This window comes from Melanaphis sacchari, unplaced genomic scaffold (assembly GCF_002803265.2).
Source record: "Melanaphis sacchari strain LSU unplaced genomic scaffold, SCAv2.0 Contig0_pilon_pilon, whole genome shotgun sequence".
Taxonomy (NCBI): Eukaryota; Metazoa; Arthropoda; class Insecta; order Hemiptera; family Aphididae; genus Melanaphis; species Melanaphis sacchari.
Genome location: NW_020270366.1, coordinates 8,266,556 through 8,279,410, shown reverse-complemented (window position 1 = coordinate 8,279,410; position 12,855 = coordinate 8,266,556). Strand labels below are relative to the sequence as shown.

The 12,855-nt window shown below is 24.9% G+C and overlaps 2 protein-coding genes across 2 annotated transcripts; one reads left to right on the top strand and one right to left on the bottom strand.

Moving 5' to 3' along the window:
* Positions 1–546: 546 nt before the first annotated feature.
* LOC112592602 (ras-related protein Rab-43) lies at positions 547–3,382 on the bottom strand. The gene is made up of 5 exons (XM_025336717.1): positions 2,772–3,382; positions 2,578–2,662; positions 2,408–2,506; positions 1,069–1,226; positions 547–1,012 (listed from the first exon to the last, which is right to left on the bottom strand). Exons 1-5 carry the CDS (start codon positions 3,027–3,029, stop codon positions 908–910), a joined length of 705 nt encoding a protein of 234 aa, XP_025192502.1. The 5' UTR covers positions 3,030–3,382; the 3' UTR covers positions 547–907.
* A 3,336-nt stretch (positions 3,383–6,718) lies between these two features.
* LOC112598971 lies at positions 6,719–9,233 on the top strand (the record flags this gene model as incomplete). Its single annotated transcript, XM_025345656.1, has 8 exons — positions 6,719–6,788; positions 6,916–7,055; positions 7,120–7,287; positions 7,393–7,801; positions 7,899–8,017; positions 8,297–8,339; positions 8,639–8,787; positions 8,910–9,233. Coding segments are annotated over exons 1-8 (1,422 nt in total), but the record flags the coding sequence as incomplete, so codon positions are not given.
* Between the last annotated feature and the right edge of the window lie 3,622 nt (positions 9,234–12,855).

Sequence of the window (12,855 nt, the reverse complement as noted above, 5' to 3'; positions counted from 1 at the left end):
TTATAATAGAATTATTAATATTTCCCTACTCTCACTACACATAATAATAATAAAAAAATTATATAATATTTAAATACCTTCACCATATTATTAGAGGTGCTTTTACAAAAGATGGTAATAATGTTACACAAATGTATGTATACTCTTATATGTATTTATACACATATAAATACATATAATCAATTATCATACAGATATATATATGTATATATATATATTACTAAATTTATAAAGAAAAAATATGTATATAATTAATAAAATTAATTCAAATCATTTGTGAAATGATATTATTAGACAGAAGAAAAATAAAATATTTCTAAAATTCTCGATATGGACATATATCTATTTACAGAATATCGATAAGAATACATAAATATTGTATGAATAATATCATGTACTCAATATCGTAAAATATGATAGCGACTAACAAAAAACATCATTAATACTCTATAATATAATATTCTATACTGATAAAATTATTTTCAGTAAGATAAACCTGTGGACCATGTGGGGAGATACTTGAAAAAAAAAAAACACGAGCCCCCATAAAACTATTCGAGAATCTTATTTAATATTATTTTTTTTTTAGTACATGATGATTGAATGATTAACAAAGTGAAGTTCAAGTACATAAATAGTTATTGCAAGTTACGAAAGATAAAATTAAATACAATATTAACGCGGATCATAAACGTGTGTAAAAATTCTGGGATAGTGTCTCTATCCTCATATTTTTTTTTTTTAAATACAATCTAAATAAAACTTTAAATGTTTTACATTAAACAAGTGTGTTACCATAGGATTATGAACGCATAATTAATTATACATGTTCATCATCGGGTTTTAGAATAATGATCAAATATTGATTTGTTCTACTGTACCATGTTTCAATGTTAAGAGTGTTAGCTTATAACAATGTACAGCCTTTACATTTTTGAACATTCTCGCCTTCACTCAAGTTGATGACAGGATTAGGTTCATCTTCAATATGAGCACTTTGGTCATGACGTCTCTATAAAATTTTTTATTGAATGGGCTGTTGACAAACAATAAAATCTTAACACTTACTTTAAGTTCAGAAGCAATTGTGACAAATGCTTCTTCAATATTTTTATTTTCTTTAGCTGACGTTTCCAGGACAGACAATAGTTCTGGAAAGTATTCACACATGGCGTCTGCTTCAGACAACTCTACTTGGCGGTTCTCCTCCAGGTCACATTTATTACCTACATAAATTGAAAATTAAATATGAAGTTTATTAAATAGAATAGAATATTATTATGAAAATCTACAAAGGAAATAGGTTGATTGATCATAAATAATAAACCACAAAACAATCAATTTCAAACATTTTACCATATGACAATTGATCACAAAGACTAATCTATCATAAATAATCTGTTATATTTTGCCTAAGTTAGTTGTGATTGTTCATTGTTTTTATAGATTAATAACTTACCATAGTAATGTTAACAACTTATTTTTGAGATGTAATGACGTGATTAAGGTATACAAATATGATTAGCATTGCAAGCTTAAGTTCTAAGTATAAAATATAAATATACAATACAGTAGAGCGTTGTTTATCCGAACTACAAGCTATTAAAAATAATATATATTTATTTTATGTTGTATAATTTTAAACTTAATTTCATTACATCACATACTTTTAACAATACATACATACTTATTTTATCATGTTATACTTGCATATAATACATACATCACATTAGTTTTATTTTTAATTATATAATACATTTAAATGTATGTCCATTGTATATTTTTATTCATGGTTTCAATTTTATCATCTGTACAAGTTGATTATTTGTATACCCTTAAGTCTCAATCGGTATGGATAATCGATGCTCTACTGCAGCGGTTCTCAACATTTTTTTTGTTCCGTACCCCTAAGTTTAATATTTTGCTAGATTGTACTCCTCATTATAATTTTTAAACTTTTTCACATAACTAATTATAAAATATTTAAATAAAAAATAAAAAATTTTTTGTTACATTTTATACTCCATATCTATTAGATAAGTTGACAGTTAAGTTTTAATTTGTGACATAAATTTTCATTTTTAATAAATAATAACATATCATGAATATTTTTGAAATGAATTTTTATAAACAGATTCAACATTTTCTGCATTAGCCAATTTTTTTTCACGTACCCTAGGCTGAGAATTGCTGCTCTACTGTATAGTATTCAAAGTTTTAAGGTTCAATTTTATATCATTATTATTTCATTTGTTTTCATTAATTATATTTTTGTATTCACTAATTTTGAAATAACTACTATACTGTTTTAAGTAGCAATGAAGATTGTATGGTAAATTATTTTAGATGAAATGATTTAAGATTATGATGAGCTTTATAAGAGCCAAATTTTTGTGTAAATACTTACCAATCAACACGAGTAATACATTAGATGAAGTATATCGACGTACTTCTTCAACCCATCTTTGTAAATTCAAGAAAGTAGCACGTTTTGTAATGTCGTATACTGTAAAATATGATAATATTGTAATGACAATGCAGTAAATTGTACTGTAATATGATATCAACAACATTTACCTAGTAAGACTCCATTAGCTGAGCGATAGTAACTTTGTGTGATTGTACGAAACCTTTCGTGGCCGGCCGTGTCCCATATTTGAAGCTATAACATAAGATTTCAGTAAGTACAGCACAAGGTATTGTTTTTATTACATCACTTAATGCTTCTATGTGACCTATGCACGGCATTATAAGAAAGACGAATAAATTACCTTGACTTTCTTGCCGTCGATTTTAATGGTTTTCATGGAAAAATCGACACCGATGGTGTTGCCCTGATTCTCGGCGTACGTTCCACTCTTGAACCGTTGAACGACACATGTCTTGCCGGTGCCGCAGTCGCCGATAAGCACGATTTTAAATAGAAAATCGAAATTGTCTTCGGCCGGTACAGCGGCGACTCCAGACGCTTGCTGTTGAGATGACGACGATGACGAGCCGGACGCAGCCGAACCGGACGTCTTGGACATGGCGGCGGTCAAGTTCGGTTACTTAAAAGTTGAAGACGGATTCCACGTCTGTCGTCGATTGTCGCATAACCTCACGGCAAACAGCTAGCTGGCCGACAACGGGTCTACCAATTTTCAGCACGCGAATTGTTTTCGGAGGCGGGAAAATTTCAATTCGACGATGACTGCCGAAAATTTACGAATTATTATGAATATTAGTATAAAAGATTATTAATAATTATTCATTAAATTGACGAAGTCAGGTTGATAATTTGATATCGCTGAGTACTTTGGTAGTTTATTACAATATATGAACTAATAACCGTAATAATAACTAAACGGCAAACGCAACGCGTATACAGTATACACAGCTCTGGGAAAATCATTTACTACAACAATAACATCGCTGTTATCTCTGGTCTTTGTTATCTAAACATATGTTCAACGACCACCCCGCCGCGACCGTAACCGTGTTAACGATATCAGGTCGACGTCATGAACAAGGTCTCATACTCGGCAGCTTATTCAATAATATTCTCGTACCGCGGTCGCGGCGATGACCGGGAAAGTGTTTTGTGTTTTGTTATTATACAGGTCGATCTTTATCTACGTCATTACTGCCAAACTGACTGTGATTTCTACTGTAAGTTAATAACAACAGTATAATAATAACGTACCATAAAATATATATTTTCAATAACATTTATGAATACATAATAAATTGAATCGTGTTGGTACTTTGGGGGTACCTAAATCGGGCTAAATGATTACGCCGTGTCAGTAAATATTAAATATTTAAAAGATATGATATTTTATGACCATTTTTAATTTTTACAAAGGGTATTATCGTAATTCGTAATATCGTATTCATGCGTGAACATGAACAATAATCATAATACCTATTATTATATTATTCTGTGACATTATCGTCTACATTTTTCATGATCCATTTTAAAACTAAAAAGTAGGTGCCGCCAGCATACTCCGATAGTAAAAGTTTTTATATTCTAAAAGATTTTTCTAATGTATAAGTAGTCGATTTTTAACTTAAAGGATGATATCTGATAGATAACTTTAGTCTAGAGAGGTTAAATTTTAAAATTTCCCGTATTTTTAAATTTACCGAGAAAAATAAACAAACAATTAGGATAACCAGAAATATTTATCCAAAATCTGATTTTGAAAAAATCGATTTAGCATTGTTTTGATTCAAAACATAATAAACGTAGATACTTGAACATTTTACTAAACTTTTACACGATCATTTTTGTACACGATAATATGATTTTTTTTTTTTGTTTGAACTCTATTTGAGTTATTCATAGATACTCGAGAATCCAACTTTTTTTAGTTCTATTTCTATAAATAATGTCAATAAATAATTTTTCGTACGATCAAAATGCTTGAAATTTAATATAAGATCCTTCATACTTTATTCTTATAGTCATATAAATATATTTTAATTTTAAAATATATTAGCAACAAATCTATTTTTATAAGCATTTAAAATTTAAATTTTGACAGAGTTCGCCAAAAACACGAAAATTTATAAAATATTCAATTTGAATTAAAATAGGAATTTTTTTAATTGCCATACTACCTATACTGTATGTTTCTATAAATTTTTCAAGTATTTTTTTCTTTGTTATAATTAAATATCTTAGGTAAATCGCATTTGCTAAAAAATAATATAAACATGCTACTAAAATATAAGTTTTTACACATAGATACACATTATCTGTTGAGTACTTTATAAGTTATAATATATATATTATATTCTCCATCTATACAGATATTATATTGTATTATACTGTAATACCTATATAACCATATGATTTGACACGTATTGAGGTGGTCTGTCTGAGATATTTTACATTTATAAATTAATTATTATTAACTTAATGGCACATTTTTATCTTCTTAACCTTACGAAAATATTATAGTAATACTAATTACTAATACACCTAATAATGATTTATGTCTACTAATTTAATACTATTGCAATGTAACGTAATGATAGTTGTAAGTAGTAAGTATTAAGTATACTGATATAGATATAAACATACTGACCGGTAATTTTGCACTTTCACTATCATTATATTATTGCATATTTTGTATTGTACTATGGTTATCTACAGATAACAATAAATAACCATGTATTGCACATTACCACTATTGTAGAGATGATGTGCTTTGTCGAAGGTTGTTCATGCTGGTGCGAAGATGTCCATTCAAAGGAATGTCACAATGTACACGGAAAAAAAAAATTTGGTTATAGTAAATAGTTAGATAGTTTCTAGTTGGTGTAATAAATAATTTAGTTGTGTCAAACAATATGTTTAGTTAAAAATACTAAAATGAATTAGTTGAACAATTATAGTCAAACCAACTTGCTTTATAGTTATTGCAACTATATAAACTAGTAATTCAAATATAACCATATGAAATGGTTGGTGTACAAATATTAAACAGTTATAGCAACCATAACCATGGCGCAACTTTCCCGCCTAATTCAAAAATTAGAATTTTGTACCAATAGTAATATGACTTATGAAATGTCAAATGATTAAAATTTGGTTTAAATACAATTCAAAACATTTGAACATTTCGAATAACTTTTGTCACATTACACATGTGATAGCTAGTTCAAGGAAAGATAGCTTGCATACTCCGTGTGTTATTATTATATATTATAGTATCTAAATGGCATATTATAGTGAATTTGCGCGTTTATATCTAATACCTACTTATATAGTTCCAATTAAACGATATTCGTAAAAAAGGGTTAATCGTTTACACGTACGGATATGTAATTTCAAATAATCTAGAGTATTTGCTATTAAATCGAATTCCATGATTTTACAATCAAAGATATCTTGCATACTCTACGATGTGTAACTCGCAATTATATATTATAGTATCTAAATGGCATATTATAGTGAATTTGCGTGTTTATATCTAATACCTACTTATATAGTTCCAATTAAACGATATTCGTAAAAAAGGGTTAATCGTTTACACGTACGGATATGTAATTTCAAATAATCTAGAGTACTCGCTATTAAATCGAATTTCGCATGATTTTACAATCTTCCCAATAATCGTGATTTTTGATTTTGTATAAACATATACATGACGTGTTTAAAGAAATTCCAGGACTTGCTACATCATTATTACAACTTATAAGCATTATTATAAGTTTACAATATTGTCATCGTCATTCGTTTGTGACCTGTGTTTGCGTCTGCATCTGCTTTTGCGATCAGATGTGTTAATGTATCTGTATGATTTGTATTTTTATATTGTGTAAAAGTAGATAAAAATTTTCAACACGAGCAAGATTAAAAGGAGTGGCTCAGTTAACAATTTCTACGTTTATAAACATTAATAGGTAAGTAGACATTATTAAATATATTTTTAACTATACAAAAAAATACTTAAAAATCTATAAAAATCTATAGGTAAATTATATTCTAAATATCAATTTTTGTAAGTAAATATATTTATATGTTAATAATATTTATGTTTATACCTATGTTATATATTATCATTTTGTTTTATTTGTTATTGAAAAATGTTCATTGGTTAGTAGACTGAAACTTCTAGTATGAAATATTTTTCAAAAAAAAACAAAAAATAGTACTTTATTTTAACATTGCTAAATTTTGTTTTTTGCATAAAGGTACATACTAAATTTGTAATCTATTAAAATGGACGATTGGACTAACAAAAAATTAAAAGAATGGGATTTGCCTGTTAATATAATTGATAGATTTAAAGGTAAATATATAAATACAATTTTAAACAAAGATTTATAATTTATAAATTTTAAGACTTCCTAAAATTAAATAAAAAAATTGCATTAATCATATTAAAATTCAGTATTAATTTTTTTTTTTTTAATTAGAAGAAGAAATTGATAAAGAATCTCTTTTAAATTTAACCCAAGAAATGTTAAAAGAATTAATTCCGAAAATTGGCTTAAGAGCAAAAATTTATAATAATATTTTATTAGAAAAACAAACAAAACAGCAAATTCCTGAAGTGGTAAAAATTATTTATTTAAATTACTTGAATTATATTTTATGAGTTAAATGACATTTATTTTAAGGGTACTGACATGAAAAATATCACTTCAGGATCTAATAATAATAATATAAATATAAACGAAATACAAACATTTGAGATTGTTGATGATGTTGATGAGAATATAATAATTTATAACAATGATAATAATATACCAATGAACCAGTTGACAGATAAAATAATAAAATCAAAAGTAAATTATTCTTTTTATTTTAATAATAATTATATATTGATATTCTTTATTAACCAATCGACCTTTTAAAAAAATAATTTATTAAATTTCATATAACTACAACAGGAGCAAAATGATGTTTATAAAATTCTGATAAAGTATGAAGAAGGAAATACCATATTAAAATATTTTGAGCAACATCAAATTCTAAGTTCAACTTTAAAAAATAAAATGACATATTTAATAATTAGTCATTGTTTAAAGGAATCGTTAACTAAAAAAATTTCTACATTCACATTAGCACAATTATCTGAAAGTATAACACAATTATTCCCTTCAGAGTCGAAAGAATCTTATTATATACCTTACAAAAAAGAAGGCAACAAGGTGACACCAAACCGTGGTAAATTATGGGACAAATATTGTAATATGAGGAAGGTTATTAGGAAAATAACATCAGTTACTACTGTTACTAGTACTGAAACCAATTTAATATCAAATATACCACAGATATCATCTACTGTTGAAAATGAAAGTAAATTTTAGAAACTATTAAGATTAATTTAAATACTAATAATTCATATTTTTTATATAAAATATCTAAATTTCAAAATTGTTTTATTTATTTTAAGACATTGAAGATGACCTATTATGGCTAAAAAATAATATTAACCCTTGGGATACTGTTATAACTAAATGGAAATGCACATTTTCCTACAGATATAATAATTTAATTAAAAATGTCAATGATGAAAAAAAAACATATTTTGATGAATTTCCGCCAATTAAAGAAGCTCAAGGTTTTATGTTAGTTAGTATCGACAATTTTGTTATAATAAAATATATACCTAGTAGATATTTCTTAAATGTATTATTTCTTTAAATGCTATGCAATTATTTACTTATTTAGATCGAATTAGATTTCAATAAATTATTTCCAAACAAAGAATTTTTATTTTATTCGTCATTTGAGTTATTCAAGATTCAATTATATAATTATATTGAAATGTATGAACCAAAATTAAAAATGTATCATACATTAATGAATGAAATCAAAAATCCTTCTATACCAGGCAAGTTTTTAGCCTTATAAATATTTTACATTGCTTAGGTAACTAGTATTTACAACATAATCAAAGTATAATATGTATGTATGTATTTGTATTTATGTAATATTATATAAATACAAAATACATATAGATGATGAATTATAATTCAATTTAATATTTCAATCTAAGAATTATCAAATGAAAGATTAATATTTTGAATTAAAAAAGAATCATACATACTAATACTTAATTCAAATTCAAATAATAATAATATTAATATAAATCTTTATAATTTAAATTATTTTTTATTTAATTTATTTAAGGTAATGATACAATTGCAACTTTAAAACTGTTTGTTGAACTTTTTAACCCTGTAAATGTGTGTTGTAAACGGACAATCAACAATATTACAAAAAAAAACTGGCGTCCCTCAAAATTAGAAATTAAACAAGGATTCATCCATTATATAAATGTAAGAAAAACAAAGTTGAAATTATTAATGGACATATTAAATGTGTATTTTTATGAATTAAATTGAAATAATTTATTATAAATTAATCTAAATCTATTATTATTATTATTATTATTTTTTAGGATATTTCACAATTACGCGAAATCGATGATGCAAAGTGGGCAAAAAATAAATTATTGAAACTTACAGTACAACCTTACATGGTGTTTGTTGGCCCAGAACTTGGAACACAAGACAGGTTGGAAGTTTCATCATTTTATGTTGTTATCAATCAAAATTTTTTTAAATTAGAGAGTGCTCTAAAAGCAGTAGACATTTGTTTTAAGTCGTTTTTTATGCTTCATCTCAACTACCCTACTGAAAGTGAACAAATTTGGCAATTCATTCAACAATTTTTCTTTAAAATTAATACTAAATTTGATAAAAATTATCAATTTATATCTAATCTTATTACTATTTTAAATAAACAATAAGACATAAATACCTTTATAAATATTTAGTTCATAATATTATTTGTATAATTTTATTTATAAATATTCTAATCTATTTCTTTGTTGATTATTTTTTTTTTTTTAATGCTTAAAATCATTATTATTATTTATTATAATAGTACATAAATCATTCAAGTACCTAATATATTTATAATAAGTATTAACAAAATGAAATGTTTTATTTGTGCAGTTCAACTCTATACATTTTTAGATTTTACCAAACATTTTAAGTTATTTCATTCGTTTGATAATGTAACAGAATACAAATGTGTTGAACCATTATGTAATAGAATATTTGGTTCTTTGAACTCATATGGGAAGCATATGAAAAGTCACTTTGATATTTCTGTAAGTTCTAAAGTTGAAGAACATAATGTTAAAATTTCCACTGAATTTGATGAATGTAATATTTACTCAAATATCAATAAAAAAGATTTGGATCAAGACACTGAAAATTTTTTAGATCAATTTAAAAAAAAAGTGTCTTTTGAAACAATCAAATTTGTATCAAAATGGTATAATGAGTCAGTAATACCAAGAAATAAAGTTCAATCTTTAATTAATGATATAAATTTAATGAATGAGAGTTATATGAATATTTTAAAAAATGAAGTTCTTGTAAACCTTAAAAAATGTAACTGTGATAGTGATTCTATATCGAATATATCATCAATGTTTGATGCTATAAATAATCAATTTAATAATTTAAAATCTGAATATATGAGATTAAATATATTAGAAGATATGGGTGTTTTAATTAGACCTAAAGAAATTCCAATTGGAACTATATTTATAGATGAGGTAAAACATAATAACAAAGCATTAAAAGCTGTAAATGTTAATACTTATTATATACCTTTAAATAAATTATTTAAATTATTTTTTGAACAAAAAAATGTTTTTAAAATAGTTAAAAATTACTTAGATGAACTTTACTCTAATAAAAAATATATAATCAGTAGTTTTGTTCAAAGTGAAGTTTGGCAAAAAAAAATTATAAATCAACCCAATAAAATAATTTTACCATATTTTTTGTATTTTGATGACTATGAAACTAATAACCCTTTGGGGTCACATGCAGGTCTAAAAAAGTTAGGAGCTGTATATATATCTTTCAACCCATGTTTTCCACCAGAATTTAGTTCATCATTAAATAATATTTTTCTGACATTATTATTTAATTCATTAGATCGAAAACAATTTGGAAATAATATGACATTTAAACAATTAATTTTAGATATTACTTCTTTAGAAAATGAAGGCATAAATTTAATGATAGATAATAAAAATCAACTTGTTTATTTTAGTTTGGCTTTAATTATTGGTGACAATTTAGGTTTACATTCAATTTTAGGGTTTACGGAATCATTTATGGCAAATTACCCATGCAGATTTTGCAAATGTTCTAAAATTGAATGTAATTTTGAAACTGTGCAAAATAATAATAAATTAAGAAACCAAGACAATTATAAATCAGATCTGGAAATGAATAACATTTCATTAACTGGTATCAAAGAAATCTGTGTTTGGAACCAAATACCTTCTTTTCATGTAACTCAAAATTATTCTATTGATATTATGCATGATGTTCTGGAAGGTGTATGCAATTATGACTTGGCTCCTTTACTTAATGATTTTATTATAAAGTTTAAATACTTTTCGTTAGATACATTAAATAACAGAATTCAGTGTTTTAACTATGGTCCTGTTGAGAATCAAAATCGACCACCATTATTATCAGTTGACTTTTTAAAAACAAGTAAAATTAAAATGTCTGCAACTGAAATGCTTTGTTTTACTAGGCACTTGGGATTAATGATTGGTGATTTAATACCCACAAATTCAGAAATCTGGTCAATTTACTTAATTTTAAAAAAAATTATTGATATTATTACTGCAAAATACATTTCAAAAGAATGTCCAATTTTATTAAGCACACTGATTACAGAACATCATGAGTTATACCTCAAATTATTTAAAACTAATTTAAAACCAAAACACCATCATTTAGTGCATTATCCAGATATAATGAAAAAAATTGGACCATTATGTCACATATGGTCAATGAGATTCGAGTCCAAACATCGAGAATCAAAGATGACTGCAGTATCAATTACTAGCAGAAAAAATATTTGTTATACTCTAACACTAAAACACCAACTTAAACTTGCCTATAGAATAATTTCACAAAACATTTTGTCATCTGAAATTCAATATGGTAATGTTATAAATATTTCAAATGAAATAATAAATGATATGAAAAGAAACTTAATTGACAGCCCAAATATTGATTTAACTTCTGCAAAATTTGTATCATGGGTTGAAGTGAAAAACATAAGATATTCTTTGAAAAATATGACTCTTATTATTGACATATCTGATATGCCTTTGTTTGTGCTCATTAAATTTATATACTTTTTACCTAATAATAATTATCCCTCTTTAATTTGCAATAAATTTACTACTATTACATATGATGAACATGTCCAAGCCTTTGAGGTAAAAATGGATCACCACATAATGGTGTGTTTAAATATAAATAACTTAATAGAACAGATCCCAAGTACCTTTCATTACATGCCAAATGGAAAAACATATATTAATCAAAAATAAATTTTATTTTGATATATTTTGTATATGTTAACATTTTTTTTTATATATTTTATGTTATTTTTAAGTTCATAAATATAGGTACTTATGTACTATTCATATTATACTAATTATTTATATATGTACACATGCTAGCTAGTGACTTCTTAATAATTTTGTTTGTAATAATTTAATGATTAATTGTATATCATAAAATACTTACCTAATTATTATTCGATGTATTGTATCGTATAACTTTTTAATTTGCAAAAATGTAAATGTAATTTAGTGTTTATAATAATTTAATGTAATACCTACCTATTTTTAATATTTATTATTCATGAAATTAAAAACCATTTATTATTTTTAATCATTATTATCAATTAAAATTAATACCTATAATTTTTTCTGATTATTTTAATACCTGTTAGCTAATGCTTATTCCTTATATTATTATCATGGTATGGGGAATACTGTATATTCCTTTATGAAAATAAAATACATTAACCTATATTATATTATATTAATATTGGTAAAATGCTATCTACCAGATATCTATTACTTATAATAGAATATTTTATTATTAATACATTTGATACTTAATTAATTACTTAATTTATACTATTTATATTTTTAATTATTTGTTTAATCTTAAACACAAAAACAAATTAAAAATTGAATAATAAAATAAAAATATTTAGATTTAAAAAAAAAATTAATTCACTTAAATAATTACTTTCGCCTCATTACGGTAATCTGTTAGGTAGTTAGGTAGGTTAGGGCGTAGGTCAATGGTAGGCTCTAGAAACACCTGTTCCAAGTTCAATTCCCAAGTCGACGCAAATTAATTTTTGCATTTTTTCATATTTTTTTACAGATACTTTTTAACCACAAAAATATAGTTATTTTAATTATAATAACTGGTTAATTCTACTATTCATTATTGTTATTTTAACTATAATAACTGGTTAATTCTACTATTCATTAT